This window comes from Carcharhinus amblyrhynchos, chromosome 5 (assembly GCF_965287045.1).
Source record: "Carcharhinus amblyrhynchos chromosome 5, sCarAmb.v2.hapA, whole genome shotgun sequence".
Classification (NCBI taxonomy): Eukaryota; Metazoa; Chordata; class Chondrichthyes; order Carcharhiniformes; family Carcharhinidae; genus Carcharhinus; species Carcharhinus amblyrhynchos.
This window is the reverse complement of record NC_137328.1, coordinates 84,409,186-84,433,800: the sequence shown is the minus strand read 5'-3', so window position 1 is coordinate 84,433,800 and position 24,615 is coordinate 84,409,186. Positions and strand designations below refer to the sequence as shown.

Sequence of the window (24,615 nt, the reverse complement as noted above, 5' to 3'; positions counted from 1 at the left end):
TGGGAAGAAACTGGAGCACCTGGAGGAAATCCACACACACATGGTGAGAACTCCACAGACACTGATCCAAGCCAGAATCAAATCTGGCTCCCCGGCACTATAAGGCAGCAGTGCTGATCACTGTGCCACCGTATCGCCCCAATGTGTTGATTACTTTAAAAAGGATTAGCTAATTTTATGTTAAGGAATAAGATTGTGGTTATAAAAATACATTCATATAGATACAGCTCAATACTGTGTGAAGTCAATACTTCCTGACTAAAACAATAATAAAGGGTGGATTAAGGTGGATAAAGTTGGAGATATAAAATTAGACATTCTGGAGATATTCTTGATTTACCTAAGGATCATATGGAGAAACAAACTAAAATCCTTGAAGAGTAGAGTGCATGATCTGCAGATGGAAAGGGCTTAAAAGGGCAAAGGTGGTGTTTTGGCTTTTGTGTATTGTTACATTCTTCTTGAAACATTAGATATTCAAATACCTTGAACAGAATGGCTGATTTATAACTTGCTTCTATTGTACCTCAGATCTTCTACTAGTATGTCAATATTCTGTTGTTGCTGGTATTACCTTTGCGACTTTTTTGGGTTGCTCTTCTTCCACGTACAGATCCCATGTAGTTTTCACTTGGTGAGTACATGTTGTCAAGCTTTTACTTGAAGTGTACTGGTTTGTTTCTTGTTGAAGGCATCCTGAACATGCATCTTCAATTACCATTTTCACACAATGGGCTATAGAAGACGCTAGACCTTTAAAAGCATTTCTCCAGTCACATTCCAGAGAAACAGGCTACAACATAAATAAGCAATAGGATAATAATCAATGATTAGAAAAACAATTTAAAAGAAAAATTAGCAAGTTACACGACAATAATAAATCTGAAATCAAGAACAGAAGTTAGGAAAATGTAAGACTAAGAAGTTCAGGTTGACATGAATTCAAATTATAATTCGACTTGATCATTCCAAAGTAATACCTTTAATTCTATCAGATTTGTTCCATAATAGTCCCATTATAGATAACTGAAGGTGCCCAACACTTCAAAATAAATTTTTTGGTATGTCTTTTACCTTTGCATAACAGAATTAAAAGAATGGAACAATTGACATCTGGCACTGATTACAAACATGGGTTATTTAAAAGTATGAAATCCACTATTTTAACAAATAAAAATTATACCATTATAAATATTATGCACTCAGTGAAAATTGCTGAGCCAGACAGAACACTATAAACTTCATCGGTTCCACTAAGACCAGTAATGACCAATGTTGTTCTGGACATCATTATATATAAGAAATAACAGAATCACACAGAACATACTATCGCATTCTAGTATAAAACTGCAATCACTGTTTACAATACAATTGAGATTCATTCAATTCTATAAAAACATTGCTGGTGAATTCTGTAGATGTGTTATCAAGCAACATTACAAACTTATGAATATACAATTTAAGAGAAAGAGTATGCCATTCGGCCACTTGAGCCTGCTTGTCATTCAATGAAGTCATGGCTGATTTAAATGTGGCCTTAACTCCACTCACCTTTCTACCCCTATGCCCTTCGATTCCCTTGTTCATCAATGATTTAACTAATTTAGCCTTTAAAATATTCAATGACCTTGCCTCCATCTTCTGAAGGGAAGAGAGTTCCACAACCCTCAAAGAAAAAAAATGTCTCCACATCTCCATCTTAATTGGGAGATCCTTTATTTTTAAACTGTGTCCCTTAGTTCTAGTCTTTCCCACTGAGGAAACATACATCCTGTTAAGCCCCCTCAGGATATTATATGCTTCAGGGTTGATGCCATTTTATTAAAGAAGATACTTTCTGCCATTTTAAAATTAAAGTGAGACTGAAAACTGCTGCTGGCTTTCAGGCTGAAAATTTCAAGATTTAAAGAATAAATAAATTATTATTATAGTAATTCTTGGCTTCAAACATAGAAAATTAACATAAAGCTTAGATTACCTCGGTCACAAGTAGTAACTGCTCAGCTTGGATATGACCTTTGTTCATCTCTGATGGTACATCAATGTTTGCTAGGGTTTTCTTTAGCACTCCTAACAGAAACCACTGGTGTAAATATTGCCATACTATTGGTCACAGATCTCATACATTGATAAATCACACTCATATACACAACCATTATTTCTGTTTTGGTCAGGTGAGAAAAGTATTTTGCTTTAGATTTGAAAAATTATCTAATAATTCTGAAGACTTTCCATTCCAAACAATGGGATTGAGTTTCTCTCTTGGACAACAACCTGGGTGCAAGATTGCTGTCAAAATTGTCCTAGTTTTCTGAATTTACATAAGAACATAAGAAATAGGAGTAGGAGTAGGCCATCTAGCCCCTCGAGCCTGCCCCGCCATTCAATAAGATCATGGCTGATCTGTCGTGGCTCAGTTCCACTTTCCCGCCCTCTCCCCATAACCCTTAATCCCCTCTCTTATCAAAAACCCATCAACCCGCGTCTTAAAAATATTTAGCGAGGTGGCCTCCACCACTTCAACGGGCAGAGAATTCCAGAGATTCACCACCCTTTGAGTGAAGAAGTTCCTCCTCAACTCTGTTCTAAACCGCCCCCCCTTTATCTTGAGGCTGTGCCCCCTAGTCCTACTGTCCTTTCTGAGCGGGAAGAGTCTCTCCACCTCTATCCTATCCATCCCATTCATCATCTTATACGTCTCAATGAGATCTCCCCTCATTCTTCTAAACTCTAACAAGTACAAGCCTAGTTTATTCAGCCTCTCCTCATAGCTCAACCCCCTCAACTCCGGCATCAGCCTAGTAAACCTCCTCTGCACTCCCTCCAAGGCCAAAATATCTTTGCGTATGTACGGTGCCCAAAACTGCACACAGTACTCCAGCTGCGGCCTCACCAATGCCCTATACAGCTGCAGCAAGACCTCCCTACTTTTATATTCAATCCCCCTCGCTATGAAGGCCAGCATCCCATTCGCCTTCCTGACCACCTGCTGCACCTGCAAGCTGGGTTTTTGCGACTCATGCACAAGGACCCCAAGGTCCCTCTGCACCGTCGCCTGCTGCAGTTTTTCGCCACGTAAGTAATAATCCTTCCTACCATTATTCCTACCAAAGTGGACCACCTCGCACTTGCCAACATTAAATTCCATTTGCCATTTCCTGGCCCATTCACCCAGCCTATCTAGATCCTTCTGTAGACTCTCCACACCCTCCGCACAATTTGCCTTTCCTCCAATCTTGGTGTCATCAGCAAATTTCGACACCATACACTCGGTTCCCTCCTCCAGATCATCTATATAAATGGTAAAAAGCTGAGGCCCCAGCACCGACCCCTGAGGCACTCCACTAGTCACCATCCGCCAATCCAAATAGCACCCATTGACCCCACTCTCTGCCTCCTATTTGACAACCAATCCTCTATCCACGCTAACACCCTACCCCCAACTCCATGTCCCCTGACCTTCTGCAATAACCTCTTGTGAGGTACCTTGTCAAACGCCTTCTGAAAATCAAGAAAGACCACATCCACCGGCTCTCCTCTATCCACCGCCCTAGACACATCCTCATAGAACTCCAGTAAATTTGTCAGACACGACTTCCCTTTAACGAAACCATGCTGCGTCTGCTCTATCAAGCAATTCCTCTCAAGATGCCTCACTATTCCCTCCTTGATGACGGATTCTAACATTTTACCTACAACAGACGTTAAACTAACCGGCCTATAATTCCCCGCCGTTTGCCTGGCACCCTTCTTAAACAATGGCATAACATTAGCCGCTTTCCAATCTTCCGGCACTTCCCCGGAATCCAGCGACGTCTGGAAAATAACCACCAAGGCATCCACTATCACCTCCGCCATTTCTTTCAGAGCCCTTGGATGCATTCCATCCGGTCCTGGCGACTTGTCCACAATCAGTCCCTCCAGTCTGTTGAGCACCTCCTCTCTAGTAACAGTAATGTCATTAAGACCTCCAGTCCTACCACCTTTCCATCTCTAACAACCGGCAAATTATTCACATCCTCCTCCGTGAAGACAGAAACAAAAAAGTTATTCAGGACCTCAGCCATATCCCCATCCCCTACCACTAAGTCCCCCTTCTCATCCTCTAAGGGACCAACGTTCACCCTAGCCAGCCTCTTCCTTTTTATATATTTATAAAAACTCTTGCTATCCTTTTTTATATTAAGCGCAAGCCCAGCTTCATAGTTTCTCCTACCCTTCTTTATCATCTTCTTTGTCAATCTTTGTTGACATTTAAACCTCTCCCAATCCTCTTCTCGCCCACTACTCTTAGCTACTCTAAACGCCTCCGCTTTTAATTTAACACTTTCCTTCACCTCCTTCGTTATCCACGGCTTATTACCTCTCCTCCTACTGTCCTTTTTGACCATCGGAATAAATTTCTGCTGAGCACCAAGAAAGATCTCCTTAAAGATCCTCCACTGCTCCTCAGCAGACCTACCTTCCACGCGCTCCCCCAGTCCACATTGGCCAATTCTCTCATCCTACCGTACTCCCCTCTGTTCAAACAAAGGACGCGCGTCCGGGAACCCACTTTCTCCTCCTCCATCTGCACCAGAAACTCCTCCATACAATGATCACTCTCCCCAAGAGGTTCCTTCACCGCAAGGTCCCTAATTCTACCCGCCTCATTACATAACACCAGATCCAAGATAGCTCGCTCCCTCGTCGGCTCCAACACACACTGTTCCAGGAAACTATCCCGGCAGCATTCCAAGAACTCCTCCTCAAGCCCACTGCGTCCAACATGGGTCGACCAATCTATATGTAGATTGAAATCCCCCATAACTACGGCCGTCCCATTCCTGCACGCTGCACTTATTTGCGCGTTAACAGCCCGCCCTACCTCCAGATCATTATTCGGGGGCCTATAGACGACACCCACCAGCGTCTTCCTCCCTTTGCTGTTCCTAATCTCTACCCACAACGATTCCGCTTTCTGCTCTTTGGCTCCAATATCATCCCTTGCTACCACCCTGATGCTATCCTTAATCAGCAGAGCTACACCCCCCCCTTTTCCCTCCTGTCTATCCTTCCTAAACACTTGATACCCCTGGACATTCAGCTCCCAGTCCCTCTCACCTTGCAGCCACGTCTCTGTAATGGCCACCAGATCATATCCATTTGTGCTGATCTGCGCCACCAGCTCATCCACTTTATTCCGAATGCTTCGTGCATTCAGGTAAAGTGCCTTCATCCCAGCCTTCACCTGGACCCTATTTGCCGTAACGCCACCAACCATACTCACGCCCCCTACTCCCTCTATTATTGGGACATCCTCGGCCTCTTCCCTTACCTGTACCCTCTCCTCAACTTTAGACCCCATAATGTCACCTACCCTCGCACCCTCCCCCCTCCAATTAGTTTAAAGCCCTGTCTACAGTCCTCTTTATTCACCAGCACTCTGGTCCCAGCACGGTTCAGACCCACCCCATCCTGCCCGAACAGGTTCCCACCTACCCCAGTACTGATGCCAATGCCCCATAAATTCAAACCCATTCCTCCCACACCAATCCCTGAGCCACCCATTCACTTCCTTAATCCTATCTACCCTACACCCGTCTGCACTCGGTTCAGGCAGTAGCCCAGAGATAACTACCTTGTCGGTTCTACTCTTTAATTCCATTCCCAGCTTCTCATACTCCCTCCCCAGATCCTCAGTTCGCATTTTGCCTACGTCGTTGGCACCCACATGTACCACAACGACCGGATTCGCACCCTCCCTCTCCAGGTTCCTCTGCTGCCCAGATGAGACATCCCGGACCCGAGCACCAGGCAGACAACACACCCTTCTGCGCACTTTGTCATTGTGACAAAGGACAGTGTCAATACCCTTCACCCCACTATCCCCAATCACTACTATGTTCCTTTTCACCTTCTCCTTGCCTATGTCCTGCTGCATCACTGTACCGTGTGCAGTTTGCTCACCAACCTCACCTCCCTCGTCCTCATCCACACTGGAAGCAAGAGCCTCAAACCTGTTATGCAGATTGAGAGGCTGAGGCCTCTGCTCCCCACCCCCCTTCCTCCTCTCCCCACCCCCCTTCCTCCTCTCAGCAGCCCCCTCTTGTTCCTGACCGTTAGAGTTAGCCAGTCTAGGGGGGGTGGATGTCACTTGCACCCCATTGACAAAGGCACCCTCTCTCCCCCTGATGAGCCTCAGTGTCTGTAGCTCAGAGGCCAGCTCGTTTACCCTGAGCTGGAGCTCCTCCAGCAACCTGCACTTACTGCAGACATGGTCACTGGGAAGGACCCTGGGGTCCACCAGCTCCCACATCATACAGAAACAACACATCACATGCCCCTCCATTATTCACTGTAGTAGTATTGAAAATTTCCACACGAACTTACCTGGCCCTTTTTCTCTCCAGCCCTTTTGATATTAAGCCCTAGTAGCTCACTCTGCTTCCCTCTCACTCCGCTGCCCGCTCCGACGCTGCCCGCTGTCTACACCAGGCCTCTTTTTAAACCTGGCGCTGATTTAAAGCTTGCTGGCCCACAACTCCCTTTTAACCACTCCCTCAGAATTCTTAAAGAGGTAAATACAAAAAGCCCGCAAAAATGCTTTTAAATGATTTAAACAGTTCTACAAGGAACAAAGTGCTTTAAACTTATTTAAACAGGTTTTTAACAGGTAAATTCTTATCTCTCTCTGCTCCTTCACTCCTCTGCATTTTTGTTCAAGTTTCCTGTTCAAATTTCTTCCCTCTCCTTTCCTTCTCTCCTATGTACTTTATGAATGGTATGTTTTGTCTGTATAGCGTGCAAGATACAATATTTTTCACTGTATCCAATACGTGTGACAACAATAAATCAAATATCAAATCAATTTGCATATTACTACCTAAAATCTACACTTAACCATCACCATCAGGCAGTGCTTTAGAACATAATTTTTATCTGCATTCAAATATTTCTTGATTCATTTAAGCCTGGTACAATTTATCAAGCAGATGAAAATAGACTTAGCAGAAAAAAATAAGCATTCATAATCAATATCTATTCCACCTGTGTAACTTGATTTTAAATAACTGAAAGCAACTAAAAAAAACTAGAGAATTATTTTCTAGTTTAAATGGCATACAATATTCTCAAATTATACAGGGCTTTGGTGAGATGACATCTGGAATTCTGTGTACAGTTTTTTTGCTGTCCTTATTTCAGAAAGAATACACTTGCAATGGAGATATTAAGAAAAGGTTTATTAGATTGGTTCCTGCGATCAGAAGATTGACCAATGTTGAGAGGCTGAGTAAATTAACCTGTATCCTCTGGACTTTAGAAAAATGTTCTGTGATCTCATTAGAATAAGATTCTGAAGAGGTTTAATCAGGTAGACACTGAGAGGTTGTTTCTGCTGATCAGGGAATCTAAGACACGGGGGTGCAGTTTCAAAATAAGGAACCAATCATTTAGGACTGAGATGAGAAGAAATTATTTCACTCAAGGGTGAATCTTTGGAATTCTCTACCCCAGGGGGTTATAGATGCTCCATCGCTAATTATATTCAATGCTAGGATAAACAAATCTCTTATAGAATCAAGGCATATAGGGAACAGATAAGAAAGTGGAATTGAAACTTGAGACCAACACCAAAATCCTGAATGGAGGAGCAGGGTCAATGGGTCACAAAGTCCACTGCTCCTACTTTTTGTGCTTTTAATATTCTTATGATTTTAGTATTTAAAAGCTTTTATAAAATGCCTATAAGCATCCTTACACCCAGAAATTATAAGGAGCCTCCTTGAAGGCCTGCAAATGGGCAATAGTGGCAGAAACTTGCAATGAACATTAATTCAATTTGAGGGTATGATCAGTTTTGTGGGCCAAATGGCTTCCAGCATCAAGTTTTTTAATCCAGCACAGAAATATTGTTTATTTTGTAGATAATTTATGCTTGAAATTCCTTAATCTTTTGCAACAGGTTATGTAATTTGGGGTGAATTATGCTGGAAAAAACAGCCACCTACTAGTAATTCTACCTCAGTATGTTTTTAATTGTACAGTACATTATTTTTATTAAACAATGAAGCTGCAAAAGGGCTAACAATATTTATCAGCAAGAGGAAGGATCTCTCCTTGTTACAACTTTCTGATGTATTTGACCATAGAATTCAAAAAGAGACGTCCATCTCCATTGGAAGTGACAGCATATTTAGATAAGTTTGTTGTGTATCTTTTAACTAACATGAAACAGTAATTAAATAATATTTTGTTGGCTCCAACTGTTAGAAAGAGTCAATTGCAAATGAAGGAGGGAAAGATTTTTCAACTTTTGTGATGGCGTATAGAGCAGCTACTTATTATGCATCCTGTCCAATTTTCCTTTCCAAGGCAAGGTTCACATCTCATTCTTTCAAGAGAGCTAAGGACTGTCAAGATGTTTTCCAGAAAAATTGTGGTAGGTATATGCATATGCAAATTGTTCAGAATGTATGCATCTAAATAAAGCTACCTTCTGTTTAACTGATTAAGCGACTTGAATGAGGGTAACACCAAGGTACATAGCTGTACAATGAATTGCAGTACGATTTCACATTCACTCACAATACCTCTTTATATAGTTATTATTAAAGCATTGATGGCTTGTCTGCTACTAATATATCACAGATCTTTTAGCAAATATTGGTGCTCATTATGGCTTCATCTAAATGGTAAGCGTTGGCAATTTTAAAATGCATTTTACAATTCACAAAGCCTGTCACAAGAAATGTCAATGTTTTTAATTGTTTGTTAAAATATGCATAAAACAATAGCAAATCAAGTCTAGATACAAGCCTGAATAGATGGCAAGTGTGCTTCTGTATCTAAAGATATAATATTGTGTACATTTGAGAATTTTAGCTTTCAAAATAGTTAAATAAAACTGTCTCAACTTCTTTCCAACAACAACTATGATTCTAAAGTTACTTTCTGTGGGGATAATCAGTATAATGAAAAACGTTTATATAGTGCTGCAGAGCATGATGGCACTACATATTTGAACACTATTCCCATTTATTGTTTCTTGGTCTTTTGGCGGATACCAAGTATCAGATCAAGCCCAAGATCAACTACAATGCCTTTTCTTGTCAGCTTGGATCTTGTCTGCCTTCTTGTGGGAACCATAAATTGGATTCTATTTGAATTTGAGTTGTTTTATGGAGCAAGCAAAGGATAAAGGAATTGCCCACTCCACTCATGGCTTTGTAACTTTAAGAATGGAATAAAAATTAAAAAAAACAATTCCTATCTACCACCCAAAGGTGGAATGTGATTAGGTCACCCAACCATGCTCTGAGATACAATGTTACACAAGGTAGGGAAAATAGGTGGAAGCAAAGAAAACCATGCTGCCACAAAATATGAATAATGATGTTATAGTTCTGTAAATGGAAATAAGGAAAACAAATAATTTTAAATCTATTAGATACTGCTAAGTTTTACCTCGAACATTTCTGCCATGCTGCGTGGGAAAGTTTCCCAAAAAGACTTCCGAAGTTAGTTCCTCCATTCGCTTTTCAAAATTAAGCAAAATTTTCATCAGTTGGGAAAGGCACCTAAGCTGATGTGCAGTGAGATGCAGGTTCCTTACCTCCTCAGTCTGCTCCTGCGGAACTGGTCAAACAAAGTAAAGGGTCAAAAGTGTAAATTGGCAAATCACTACACTTAAGAATAAATACAACCTGAAAGTTAACAATGTTTCTGTGTGAACACTTAACACATATTTTAACGGAGACATTAGCAAGGGTTTTGCGATTTAATATTTTTATTAAAATAGTGGAAAGACAAATTTTATATGAATGTGTTAATATCACTGACAGAAACCTGTTGCCTCGAGAGCAAGTGCAGGGAATTGGACCAAATAATTCCCGTTTTTGAGATATCACTGGCAGGATAGAATGAATAGCCTTCCTTTGTGCTACAGTTTCTAAAACAAAACATTGTTAATGGGAAAGGAAGCATCGCAGTTTTGTCACACAACTAGTAATCCCAAGGCCCAGAGAAATACTCCAGAAATGTACGTTCAAATCCCACCAAGGTAGCTAGGAAACCTGAATTCAATTAGCTAAGTCTGGGATTAAGGACTGGATTTTACAGCTTTCTGCCAAGTGCGTTTTCAGCAGGGAGGCACATAAAATGATGGATGGCTAGCCCACCCTTGGCCTGGTCCCCATAATATGCTAAGCAGGTGGGTGCTAAACGGGCAGACTGCCTGCCATTTTAAAATATATTTTAATGGCAATTGAGCTTGTTACCAAGCAAATTGATCTAAATATTATGTTGTCTACACCCACGAGAGTGAGACAGTCATTTATGAATAGGAGGATTGGGGAGGGTGGGGGGTTGGGGGGGGGGGGGCGGGGGCACCTGCATATCAGGTGCATCCTCCCCTCGCCAACCCTCTTTGTTCTTCCTCTGCCAGGCTCCCATCCAAAGCTCAAGACTTAATTGGGTTAAGGCACCATTGCCGTCTTCATCCCAGGTGAGTTATAAGGAGAGGCTGAATAGACTGGGACTTTTTTCCCTTGGAGCATAGGAGGCTTAGGGATGATCTTATAGAGGTCTATAAAATAATGAGGGGCATAGGTAGTTAACATCTTTTACCAAAGGTAGGGGAGTCTAAAACTAGAGGGCATAAGTTTAAGGTGAGAGGGGAGAGACACGAAAGGGTCCACAGGGGCAATGTTTTCACTCAGAGGTCGTGTGTGTCTGGAACGAGCTGCCAGAGGTAGTAGTAGAGAAGGGTACAATTTTGTCTTTTAAAAAGAATTTCGACAGTTACATGGTAAGATGAGTATAGAGGGATTCTGGGCAAATGCAGGCAATTGGGACTAGCTTTGTGGTAAAAACTGGGTGGCATGGACAAGTTGGACCAAAGGGCTTGTTTCCATGTTGTGAACCTCTATGGCTTACTTGCAACCTCAGCAGTGCCCACTGCTCAGTGAGGTGAGGAGGATTTTTTTTTACCCAAAAGCTGTTGGGATTTGGAATGTGCTACCTGGGAGAATGGTAGAGGTGGATTCCATAGGAAATTTCAAAAGAGAATTGGTAATATATTTGAAAGTAATAAATTTAAAAAGGACTATGGAGATAAGGCTGGAGAATGGGACTATTTGGGTAGCTCTTGCAAGAGCTGGTGCTGACATGATGGGCCAAATGTCCTCCTTCTGCGCTGTAAAATTCTATGATTCTAAAGCTGCCAGCCAATCTGATTGGTCAGCAGCTCCCAAGGGTGGAATATCTTCCCACTCAGGGACAGCAGTCCCATTTTCTGCTTAGCTCACCAGCAGCATATGTTTGCAATGGGCTGGCTTTTTATTTTATTTGGCTGGTGATGGAATTTTACAATGGTGGGTTGGAGGGCAGCAGTACATATTCTATTCCCTGTCCTTGTTGCTCAGTCTAGTCCACATGTTACTCCAGACTCACAGAAAGATGAATGACTTTTAACTGCCCTCTGAAATGATATAGCAAGTAAACTAGTACAAAAAGTTGAATGAGAATAAAACTAAATGGACTACCTGGCATCGACTTACTGAACCACAGAAGTCGTACAGTGCAGAAGGAGGCCACATACATGGCTTATCAAGTCTGCACTGATCATAATCCCACCCAGACCCTATTCTCATAACTCCACTTATCTATCCTGCTAGTCCCCCAGACACTAAGGGGCAATTTATTATGGCCAATCAACCTAATCCACACATCGTTGGACTGGAATGTGCCAAAGGAACTCCCTTCCAAACAGCATGGTGGAGTACCTACCCCTCATGAGCTGTAGCAGTTCTGGAAAGTGCTCATTATTATTTTCTCCCAGGCTTTAATTGCTAACCTTTCAAATGATATTTGACATCCCATTCAAGGAATAAAAATAAATTCCATGCTCTTTTGACATTTTGCCCTTTCCGGCCATATAGCTTTCTGTCTGTCAAGTCTCCTGAGCCTTAGATTTAGCGGTGGGATTAGGCAAGAAGTCCCTATGACTTCATAAGTGAGACATTTTAAAGATTTTAACACTGTAACCTTATTTCAGTATGATTGAGGACCTATTCATCCAATCATGGACAGGTCAGTCAAATTATGAGGGCTCATTTGAGATAATATAGTACAGGAATGCACCTCTTAATGAATGCATTCCTTGAAGCCAGGTTTCATTTCCTCCCTGATGCGATGTGGGAAATCTGAAAAATAAACTGGAATGCTGCCCTTTGGTTTTCAGATGCCTGCCTGGAGGTCCTTAAGGACACAAATCATGGCAAGGTAGGAAGTCTTGCAGCCACTCTTCAGCAAAGAGATGGTTGAGTGGATTGATGTCAGCAGTATCAAACCCAGGTGCAGCTATTGGAATGGATGAGGTTCAATCACCTCAGAAAACAGAAGGACTGAGTATAGCTCTTCATCTCCTACTTCTCTGAACAACACAACTGGATTTACACCATTCACCCACTCTCAAGTTATCTCCCTCCATGATGTACTTCAACTTATAATCATAAGGGCACATTCCAAATGCACACCTCTTTCTTTGCTCACTTAGCCACACATTCTCACTATTGGTTCCCAATAGTGCTTTCGTATTCTCAAACTCTTCCTGGCATTTCTTATTTACTTCACATTCCACATACTTGGGTACAGTCAACATCCCCACAGCTTCATTCCATCATTTTTAGATGAAGATTTCTGTTCCTGTGTTTCTTCAGATAGGCCTCTTTCTGGATAGTTAAGTTGTACAGGAGACACCACACCACTGTGGTACAGGAGACTTTTTCTGAGGTATACTGTAGTGATTTCCTAAACCTGACCATTTGTGTCAGCTGCACAATAATTGTTCTGGATTCAGTTATACCTGCATTGCTCAGGCATGGTGGGGTTTTACCGAGACATGTGTGAAGCAAATGTTCCTTACCCCCAGCAACCATTCTGTCACTGTCCTGGAAGAGAGAAATATTGTAGGATGAGGGAACATCACAGAAAAAAATACAAGATGCCTGGGTGCTTGCACAAACTTGTATGGTCCTCTGATTGGTGACTAACTGGAACTTAATAAATGTAGCATTTCCAATTCATTAAGGTTTCTGGCTGGTGTCCTCGTGTCCTGATTGCAAATTTGTGCAGCCAATTTGGTTTCAAAGGAAACCAGTAACTTCAGCAAATCCCTGAGCTTCTCTCTGTGTTGACGATTATGGTCAATCGAGAGCGTGATCGACTCAGGCAAATGGTATCAACGATCTGCTTATTGCAGCTGTATCTTGCAGATCAGGAAATGCGGTTAATGTTCCCTACAGCAAATTTGAAGGGGTCAGTGGCAAAGACATTAAAGGGTGTGCTGATTTTGATAGCTATCACACAATCTAATATCCTGGTCCAGCAGTAGATTATAGAAGTCTATGACATCTCGCCTGATACAAAGAAGTGAGTCTTAGCTTCATGCCCAGTGTGCTGTGAAAATACTTCTGAAATTCAACTTGAAGATGGTTTGGCAGGTTGCAGCAGTGCAATTTGTAGATATTACATTGTATGACAGTGATGAATAAAGTGCACGTTTAAGGTGATGCATGGGTTGCTGATCAAGCAGGCAGCTTTGTCTAAGATGGTGAGTTTCTTCAAAATTGTTGGAGCAGTTCTCATTCAGGTGAGTAGAAAGTATTTCAAAACAAAATGATAGACAGACTTTAGGGAATCAGGAAGTGAGTTAATTTCCACAAAATTACCACCATTCTTGTAGCCACAGTATTCATACTGTTGGCTCAGTTAAGTTTCTGGTCACCATCCCTTAGGATATAGATGGTGGAAAATTTGGCAATGATAATTCTGTTGCATATCAACAAGAGATATCTAGATTCTCTCATATTGAAGATGGTCATTGCCTGACACTTGAGTGGCACAAATGCTATTTGCCAATCAGCCAAAACCTAACATTATCCATGTCTTGCTACATATGGGCACAAACTGCTTTACTATCTGAGGAATTGCAAATGGTATTGAACACTACCCAATTAACCAGCGAACATCCCCACTTCTGATTGATAAAGCAGCTGAAGATGATTGGACCTGCAACACTAATCTGAGAAGCATCCATAGCGACATCCTGGGACTGAGGTGATTGATTTCCAACAACTGCAACCATCTTAATTTGGGCGTACTAGGTATGACTCCAACCAATGGAAGTTCTACTTCTAATCCTCATTGAATTCAATTTTGCTAGGACTCCTTAATGCCACTGTCAAGGGCAGTCACTCTCATCTCACCCCTGGAATTCAGTTCATTTTTCACTGTTTGGGCTAAGAGATCTGGAGCTGAGTGCCACGGTGGAATCCAAACCAACAAAGCTGCTGCTGATTAAGGTTTGCTTGATAGCACTATCAAGGGCACCTTCTGTTACCTTTTTAAAAGCAGACTGATGGTACAATAACTAGCCAGATCAGACTTGCTTTTTGTGGACAGGACATACCTGGGCATTTTTCCACACTGTCTGGTGGATGCCAGAGCTGCAGCTAGACACTTAATTTTGAAAACAGCAGCCTTTGACCCTCTTGAGTTTATGCAATACACATCAGACAATGGTCTGTTCCGAATAGCCATTATCCTGCAAGGATCGCTTTGATGCATTGCACTTCTGTGCCAAGTTTGCTTGGCGATAAGATGGCTAGGAGCCCTATTTACAAAACTACTAACAACGCCAATCTTATAGCAAACAGAGGGAGCTATGTAAGTCCCACATGTACAGTGATCCATGAAAGCAGGCTTGCAAAACTCAGGAGATCTGGTGTACCTCAAATTACCTGGAAAGGTAAAATATCTTAAAAATTTGAACAGCAAGTTAAGCAAGCCGTTTCACATGACTATTATATAATGGCTACGTGAGTGCTATTTTCTATTAATAGGATGCTGCTGTCAGTCACAAGAACACAAGAGGAACAGGAGTGGATCAAAAGGCCCATCGAACACGTTCCACCAATGTGATCATGGCTGATCCTGGGCCTCAATATTTAGTTCTCTTTAACTCTGACAAACGCTAAGACCAAATTAGCCATGTTCTTATTGAAGAGTGGAACAAGCTCGAAGAGCCAACTCTTTAAGTTCTACGTTCTTATAATCCTCTCAGTGAAGCAATTTCTTCTCATCTCAGTCCTAAATGATTGCTCCGTTGTCCTGAGAATGTGCTCCAATGTTTTAGATCCCCTAACCAATGGAAACAATCTCTCAGCACTTGCCCTATCAAGCCCTTTGAGAATCTTGTATGTTTCAATGAGGTGACCTCTCATTCTTCCAAATTGCAGAGAACATAGGCCCAATTTACTAACACTCCCATCAAAGGACAACCCTCCTCACCCCAGGGACCAATCTAGTGAACCTTCACTGTACTGCCCCCAAAGCACAGAATATTCCTCTACATCATTAATATAAATCATCTAAAAGTACATTCTCCTTCCCATATAATCTGACATGCAATGGTTTTACCATCAATTCATTATGCCACAAAATTTCACATTTTAAACAATAACTTTTACTGCACAAGAATTAAGCAAATCAAATACTTCTAATTTATGAGTCAAATGCAGCTTATAGTTCCTGCACAATACCAGGCTGATGATCAAGTCTGAGAAACATCTTTTCCTGGTCCAGTGAAAATACTTAAACTGCAATGACTTAGCTCTACGACTTAGATGCAACACAATAGCATCTCTGAGAAGTAAAACATGTTATAGGACCCTTTGTCTGTGAAATGGGTCTGCAATAGATGCAGGCCCATCATTGTCAAGTAGATGAAAGGAGCATGTCCAGCCTTCTGCTTCACCTTCATTCTCATCAATCCCTTGAGGGCATAATTGCAGGTGATACCAAGATTGATTGCAGATGACACCAAGATTGGTGGCATAATGGACAGTGAGGAAGGTTACCTCCAATTGCAGCAGGATCTTGATCAATTGGGCCAGTGGGATGATGAATGGCAGATGGAGATTAATTTAGACAAATGCGAGGTAATGCATTTTGGTAGATCGAACCAGGGCAGGACTTACTCAGTTAATGTTAGGGTGTTGGGGAGAGTTACAGAACAAAGAGATCTAGGGGTACATGTTCATAGCTCCTTGAAAGTGGAGTCACAGGTGGACAGAGTGGTGAAGAAGGCATTCGGCATGCTTGGTTTCATCAGTCAGAACATTGAATACAGGAGTTGGAATGTCTTGTTGAAGTTGTACAAGACATAGGTAAGGCCATACTTGGAATACCATGTGCAATTCTGGCCACCCTATTATAGAAAGAGTATTATTAAACTAGAAAGAGTGCAGAAATGATTTACTAGAATGCTACCGGGACTTGATAGTTTGAGTTATAAGGAGAGGCTGGATAGATTAGGACTTTTTTCTCTGGAGCATAGGAGGCTGAAGGGTGACCTTATAGAGGTCTATAAAATAGTGAGGGGCATAGACAAGGTAGATAGTCAATATCTTTTCTCAAAGGTAAGGGAGTCTAAAACTAGAGGGCGTAGGTTTAAGATGAGAGGAGAGAGATACAAAAGTATCCAGAGGGGCAATTTTTTCCTACAGAGGGTGGTGAGTGTCTAGAACAAGCTACTAGATGTAGTAGTAGACGTGGGTACAATTTTATCTTTAAAAAGCATTTAGATAGTTACATGGGTACGATGAGTATAGAGGGATATGGGCCAAATGCAGGCAATTGGGATTAGCTTAGGGGTTTAAAAAAAATGAAGACAGTATGGACAATTTGGGCCGAAGGGCCTGTTCCCATGCTGTAAACCTCTATGACTCTATAATTAGAGAAGCACCAGTGAACGAGGTAGAGGTTAGTACCAGGATTTCAACGAGAGAGTTTGGATGGCCTTGGAATCAGCCTATAGCTTGAACAGCAAAATGCTATTTAACATATATTAATTGTAGAACCTCATTGTGGTACTTTACAGAAAACTCTAAAACAAGTGGTTAGAAATGCAAATATAGCTGAGCTCAAATTTTCACCAACTCCTCTTACCATTTTGCCAGCATTATGCTAGCAGAGGCAAGTCTATGTCAGGATCCCTCTAGCCATTTAACCACCCAGAATAAGTAACAGCCCTACTGGTTTCAAGAGGCAGAGCAGAGTTCAAGTGCATATATCTATCTAGCAACAAGGCAGGAACGGGAAAATGGGCTCAATAGTCTAAATTCACTTCAAAATGCAATCTGAAGAGACAAGACATAGAAAGGATGAATACAATTTTTTTATTGCAGTGAATTGTTTGATTTTACATTGATTCAATGTTATAGGAAATATATGTAGTAATATATACATTATTAAATCATCAGAAACATGAATATATTTATCCTTCTGATTTGTTCTTAAAATGTGCAAAATTGGATCAATACAAACAAAATGTCAAGAATTAAAATAACGTAAGTAAATATAGCAATTTTTAAATTTAAAGAACAGTTTGTGTTGTAAAATTGTATTTAAATAAACTATTTACAATTTATTTACTGATATTACACATTGATACTTGAGAAGATATGGGAAGAATCTTGCGGATATTCCCTATCACAAAGCCATCAGGTGTTTTTGAACAATTCTCTTATGATGATTTTAAGTTGGATCTATATAAGTCCATTTGGTAAAATCTGTCAGGTTAGGCAATAGCACAGAAGAATTGTTGTCAATACATGCAATTTTATTCTTTGTATAGTTGGACAATTCAAATTGGCAATTGAAGACTTGAGGATGAGTTGATAGAACGTATTTGAGGTAGTTTCTTGGAACAGTATATTCTGGGAACAGTGAACAGGCTATTTTAGATCTACTAATATGTAATGAGATAGGGTTAATGATACCACAGTAATGTACCCTATAAGTGAGATTGATTATAACATGATTGAATTTCATATTTAGCTTAAGTTCTTGGAGTATGAAACTAGTAGTATCTTAACCCTAAATAAAGGCAAATACAAACTTACAAAGGCAAAGTTGGTTTCAATGGACTGGGAAAGTAGATTAAAAACTAAGATGATAGACATACAGACACTTAAGGAATTATTACATAACTCTCAACAAAGACCTATTACATTGAAAAAGAACCATTGAAACGTACCATCCATGGCTAACTAAGCAAGTTAAGGGTGGTATCAATTGAAAGAGAAGGCATACAATGCTGTGTTATAGTCCTGATGATAGAAAACATTTTAGAAATCAACAAAAGTTTTTTCTAAAATAGGGGAATTAGAATATGAGACTACACTAGCAAGAAATATGAAAACAGATAGTAAAGAATTGCACAAGTAGATAAAAAGGAAGAGAGTAGCTAAAGTAAACATTGATCCTTTAGAGTTTATGAGACTGGAGAATTAACAACGGGAAATAAGAAAATTGTAGAAACTTTGAACAAGTTTTTTTTCTATCTTCACAGTAGAAGACACAAAAAGCATCCTAAGAACAGCAGAAAATCAAGGTGTAAAAAGAGAGAAGGAATTTAAAACAATCTCTATCACTAGAGAAAATGTAAAGGTAAACTAATGGAATTAAGGGCTAACAAATCCATCGGACTTGATCACTTGCATCCTAAGGTCCTACAAGAAGTGTTGCAGAGATAGTAGATGAAAGAGTTGTAATCTTCCAAAATTCTCTAGATTCTGTAACAGTCCCAGTGGATTGGAAAATGACAATGCAACGCCAAGGAAGGAGGCAGGCAACTAATTAGTCTCACATATGTCATTGAAACATTGAAAACATGCAAAATCCCATTATTATGGAAGTAGAAGCAGGCATATAGAAAATCCTAATAAAACCATGTTGACTCTGATTGTATGAAAGGAAAAAATGTTTGACTTCTTTATTGAAAAGAGTTCTTTGCAGATTTAACAAGCAAGGTGGATAAAGGAGTAGCCTAAATGTAGGGCAGAATTTACTGCTTTTTGCTGGCTAAGGCAAGAAAACCAGTGTACAACTCACTAGCTACACAACTGTTTTTTCTCGCCACATTATGTAGCAGACTGCAGAAAAAAATCTGCAGATGTTGATGGGGTAGGGTTGGAAAAAACTGCCAGCCCAACAAATCCCGAAAACAGGGCACCATTTCTGAAGGACAAAAATCAAGGCAGTCCCCTCTTCTCCTCCACATGCACAAGGGAATTCTTCCTCCTACAGACAGTGAACCCCCATCCCCCATGGACACAAGGAGCCATGGCTCCAAATGGACATTGGGAAACCTTTCGGCCATGATGTGGGTATGCCGGCGTTGGACTGGCGTAAACACAGTAAAAAGTCTGACAACACCAGGTTTTAGTCCAACCGACTGATTTGATAGTAAATGCACAAGCTTTCGGGGTTAGTCCCTTCGTCAGGTGAATGGAGAGTTCTTTAGGGGAACCCTCCCAATGGACTCTCCAGAGGGTATCCTGTTGGTGCCCTGAAGCCAAGGTCAGTGCCAGGATGCCAGGGCAGTGCTAGGCCAATGCCCAGAAATGTCCCTTTCCCTGGATGCTGAATTGTGAGCTGTTATCTATTTTGATTTACAAAAGGCTTTCAAAAAGGTGTCACATGAAAGGTTATCAAAGAATCTCTACAGTGCAGGAGGCGGCTATTTGGCCCATCGAGTCTGCACCAACCACAATCCCATCCAGGCCCTATACCTATAACCCTACTTATTTACCTTACACACACACACTGAACACTAAGGGGCAATTTAGCTTGGCAATCAACCTAAACCCGCACATTTTTGGGGTGTGGGAGGAAACCCATACATAGTGAAGGAAAGGAAAATGTGCAGAATGTAGCGTTTCAGTCATAGCTAGGGTGTAAAGAAAGATCAACTTAACACAAAATAGGTCCATTCAAAAGTCTGATGGCTGCAGGGAAGAAGTTGTTCATGAGTCGGTTGGCACATGTCCTCAGACTTTTGTATATTTTTCCTGTTGAAAGAAGGTGTCTAGGTAGAAGAATGACTAGGTACTTCAACATTATAAACTATCTGAATAGTAATGGAGTTTGAAATTAAGTAATGAATGTCAATTCCAATAGATTATCTATATTATTGCTCGCTATCAATTGGATACTTTTTTCGAGCAACATTGTGAAATCTTGTAAAATGACATTCACTATTCGTTGCTAAAATGGTGCTGCATTTCATATTATTAGTCGTTTTAAGGGCACAGCTTCTAACTGTTGTTAATTGGCAAATTCTGAGCTCAGTAACAGGTAATTGTTTCTTCTTCAAAATTTACTTGAAATGCTCCCTTTCTTTGTTGAATTCTTTAGGATTGCTTTTAACAACCAGCGAGTTTCGAATAAGCAGGGAAATGGAGTGATTGCAAAATGCATTTGTGGGCCTAAATTTGATGCCTGGGGTATTTTAAATCCCAGGCATCATCTGCATGCCACCAATTAGCTGGCTGTCTGAAAGTGGCAGAAAGCAGCAGCTGGCTAGTTGGTGAGAGTAGAGTTTGTGCAGCTGGAGGGCACAGACTAATACCAATGAACACACATTGGCAAGTCATAAGGACAGGGTTTCTCCTGCTCTTTCTAGCCCCAAGAAAGATTTGCAGCTAGCACAGAGGGCCTTTTCTTCCTTTCAACAGCTGCCAATCTGCCTTCACCTGAAGGGAGACATGGCAACTTCCATGCTCACACTGGATCAAAATGCAATCGGGGTTCCAGTGACATGATGGAAGGCAATTTGTATAAATTTATGATGCCACTGACTGTTTCCAGAAGTCACCTCAGCCACTCAATTACAATCAGCAGTTAAATAGCGACCAAAGGGATTAGAATGGTTAAGGCAGATGACTCCTTTTTGAAGTCCATTCCCATCCTATGGAGTGTGATTCAGTGTTCCATGAAGATTGGGTCAGTCGGGGCAAGTATAGCACAGACCTTGCATAAAACATTTCATCTTCAAAATCTTTGAAAAGGCAGATGCAGACAAATCCACCACAGAAACCAATGCAACTGATCAACGTAATTCTTCGACAACCAATACTTCAGCTACAGGCTAAGGAATGAACTGAGTCTCATCTTTCTAAGCATCTTATATATATCCTTATCTGAATTTAGTCAATGTATTTTACAAGGATGTTGCCTGGATTGGGAGGCATGCCTTATGAAGATAGGCTGAGGGAGCTAGGTCTCTTCTCCCTGAAGAGACGAAGGTTGAGAGGTGACCTGATAGAGGTTTATAAAATGTTGAGAGGTATAGATAGGGTGGATTCTCGGAGGCTATTTTCCAGGGCTGAAATGGTCGCTACGAGAGGACACAGGTTTAACGTGCTGGGGAGCAGGTACAGAGGAGATGTTAGGGGTAAGTTTTTCACTCAGAGGGTGGTGAGTGAGTGGAATCGGCTGCCGTCAGTGGTGGTAGAGGCGAACTCGTTGGGGTCTTTTAAAAGACTTCTGGATGAGTACTTGGGATTTAATGGGATTGGGAATTACAGATAGTTCTATGGCCTGGTAGGTATGGATATGATTGGCGCAACTTGTGGGCCGAAGGGCCTGTTTGTCCTGTAGTGTTCTATGTTCTATTTAGTTTGTAACTTTACTACTTTTATTTAACATATAAAATAGCATTTTTAAAAATGATCTAATCCTTTCTGCTTTAAAGGCTGGTTGATTTTAAATTGAATCATTCATTAATCAAAAGGGAGCTATGTATATACACAAATTCTCACCTAATGAATCACTGAGGAAATACCTTTTTTATTCATTCGATGGGATGTGGGCATCGATGGCTGTCCAGCACTTACTGCCTATCCCTAGTTGCCTTTGGAGGGTAGCTGAAAGTCAACCATACTGCTGTGGCTCGGAGTCATGTACAGGCAGAGCAGGTAAGAGTAGCAGATTTCCTTCCCTAAAGAATATTATTGAACCACTTGGGTTTTTTTGACAATTGACAATGGTTTTATGGTCATCAGTAGATTTTTTTAAAACTTGAATTCAATTTCCACCATCTGCCTTGGCGGAATTCAAACCTGAGTCCCCTGAACATTGGTTGAGTTTCTGGATTAATAGTCTAGTGATAATACCACTCGGCCATTGCATCCCCATAAGGCAACGTGGTCGTGACAAACATAACAGAGGAGGGAATCTGGAAATGGAGTTTCACAATGCTAATAAACAAGTACCTGAATTGAAGACAAGAAAGTAGCATTTTTTATAGCCAAAAATTGCATATGGCATTACATTTTTCTGGTTCAAAAACCAAGAAATTTAGAAGCAAATAAATCTGCAGTAATCTTCATCTTTAGCGACCTGGGAATTTTCACAGTAACTTCAATGTAGTGTTATTGTAAGCCTATTTGTGACACTAATAAATAAACTTTAAATGTTTTAATTTTATTTATTCTCTTTTTGCACTATTATTTTACACTATCCACAGGTTGACAGTTTTAATCTGAAAGCTACAGAATGAATTAAAACCATACAGATTCAAGTGATATTTCAATATTTTAATTTTTATAAATGATCTAGACAGTTTTGTCCATACTAATGCCTTTCATGTTAATCTTAAACAAATATTGTTTACTGTGCTTGATTGATACTGAATAAGTTAAAGGAAAAAAGCCCTCAACAGTTGTTATTAATTTCAACATTTTACTGGCACAAAGCTAAGTGCCATCTACAAAACAGAACAGATGCAGATGTTGAAAAAAAGTAAATAATCATTGTATGGCATGCTGCCAGATTCTAAGTAGATATATTAAACCCCAACTGAAGTACATTTCCCCAATGGATTATACTTATTGCCACTTCATTTCCTACGTACTTTATCAGCACTGTCGATCAGAACACAGGGCTATTTTCAGTCTTTTGCTGACCCCTGAGGCCTAGCACTACCATAACAGCCATTAGTACAGGGAATTGTGTGTGTCTGACATGATCTGAAACCAATTATTATATATTTTCTTCAAACTGATACTCAAGTCTACTGGGAATCAGCAATCATGAAATAATTTACCTCCTGATTTAATTTTTCCTGCACAAATTAGTTGTACACTGTGCTGGCTGTACACAGCTGCATGTGACACATTTCTGCCTTATCAAGGTTGCACTTCAAATCTTGAAAGAAAAGAAATGGATAGGCCAGGGGAATCCTGCTGCCTTTGTGTTCTAAAAATCTATCAACAATTTGATCTGATACAGTTACCACAATCATTCTCTGTAGATGAAAAATAATAAAAGAATGCTCAATACTGCAATGAAAAATAAATGAATGACACAAATGACACATTCAGAAATTTAAGACCTGTCTGTCTTTGCATATTACATAATGCTGTTTTTGGACTTTAAGAGCATCTATCAGAATCCAAACAACCAAGATTGGCTCCTCCACCTTTCAAAACTACTGCCATCAACTCGAGCTTAAAAAGCCCTTCCTCAGCAGGACCAATTACTTCCAATTATCATGCCATTTACAATTTTACTTAAATTTGAGAATGCATTGCCACTAAACTTAACATCCATGTCTCCAGTTTGAGGCTCATTAACCTGTCTTCGAGTCACACCCAAAGTCACCACGAACATTCAGTTTCTGTGGAACTCCATCCTCATCTAATACTTCATGATCTACTAATGGATCAATCACCCTCCTGAACCTCCTCTCTGACATAGTTTGCCACTTAGCCTTTATACGATTCTATTCCAACATGTCCTACCTAACACAATCATATATCCTTGAGGAACTGAATGGGTACCTCTCTTTGTTTGATCACAACATAAAAAGATTTACTTGTCAATCATGTGAATGTTTATGTGCAATACAATCCTAAAATTGTGGGCGATAGAAAGCACAGGAAAGATTTTTATATTTTGGAAAAGTCAAGTTCAAAGGAATGCTGAAAACAATGGAATTAGTAATGAAAAGGAAAAGGGGTATGTAAAGAAAGATGTTGAGTTGATTCAGTGTTGACTCTGTGGGGAAGATCTCCTGGATGTAGCTCTTGGATGGGAGAATGTGAAGTTTCGTCAAGCCAGAAAGGCCTATGGCTGTGAAGAGATGTCTTGTTCTGACATTCTTGGATTTCCACAACAGAGTGGAAGCAAGTCTGAGAGGTTGTATGGTATATTTTTATTGAAGTGGTGGCAACTTTGCCTTGAGATATATTACTAGATTTTTATAGTTAAACATCTATAGTCTAATTTCAGCCCATGCCACGTGTTTACTATACCTTCAGACCTGCCCCCCTCTTATGCAGAAAGGTCTGTACTCAGCAAAGGACTCCGTTTCATTGCCATACATCCTCACTCAATGAATTTCAGGCTTGGTACAATGCTGAACTCTTCTTCCATTGCCTCCGTTTCCATGCTGATTTCTTTGAGCAGGAATCTTTTCCCTTTCACTTGCCACCCCTCTGACCTCTTCCCTGTTCTTGATCTTTTTATTGTGAACAATCAGTGAGAATTTGGCTGTCTCAATTTCTCTGCCCCTCTCCCCCATTCTAACCTGTCTCCCTCTGAACTTGCTGCACTCCTTCTTCTAAGTCTGACCTTGTGATCAAATGTGCTAAACAGTTGTTTTAACATTGTTAACTGACATACTGACCTCCACCGCAAAGAGGCTGAGTGCCAACTCTCAGGCACTTCTTCTCGTATCTCCCTCTGGACCATGGCTTCACCACCGAACATTAACCCACTATT

At 40.7% G+C, this 24,615-nt stretch overlaps 1 protein-coding gene across 7 annotated transcripts in view; it reads right to left on the bottom strand.

Moving 5' to 3' along the window:
- The window catches only part of kiaa0825 (KIAA0825 ortholog), a 424,011-nt gene that overhangs the window by 297,354 nt on the left and 102,042 nt on the right, over positions 1-24,615 (bottom strand). For all 7 annotated transcript variants that reach the window (XR_013886683.1, XM_080189117.1, XM_080189112.1 and 4 more), the window contains exons 5-7: positions 9,448-9,618; positions 1,979-2,070; positions 575-793 (exon numbers count right to left, since the gene is read on the bottom strand). Coding sequence is in view for 6 of the 7 variants with exons in the window: in XM_080189117.1 (XP_080045243.1) it covers positions 575-793; positions 1,979-2,070; positions 9,448-9,618 (482 nt within the window). In the remaining variant the exon portion in view is untranslated. The remainder of the gene's footprint in view (positions 1-574; positions 794-1,978; positions 2,071-9,447; positions 9,619-24,615) is intronic.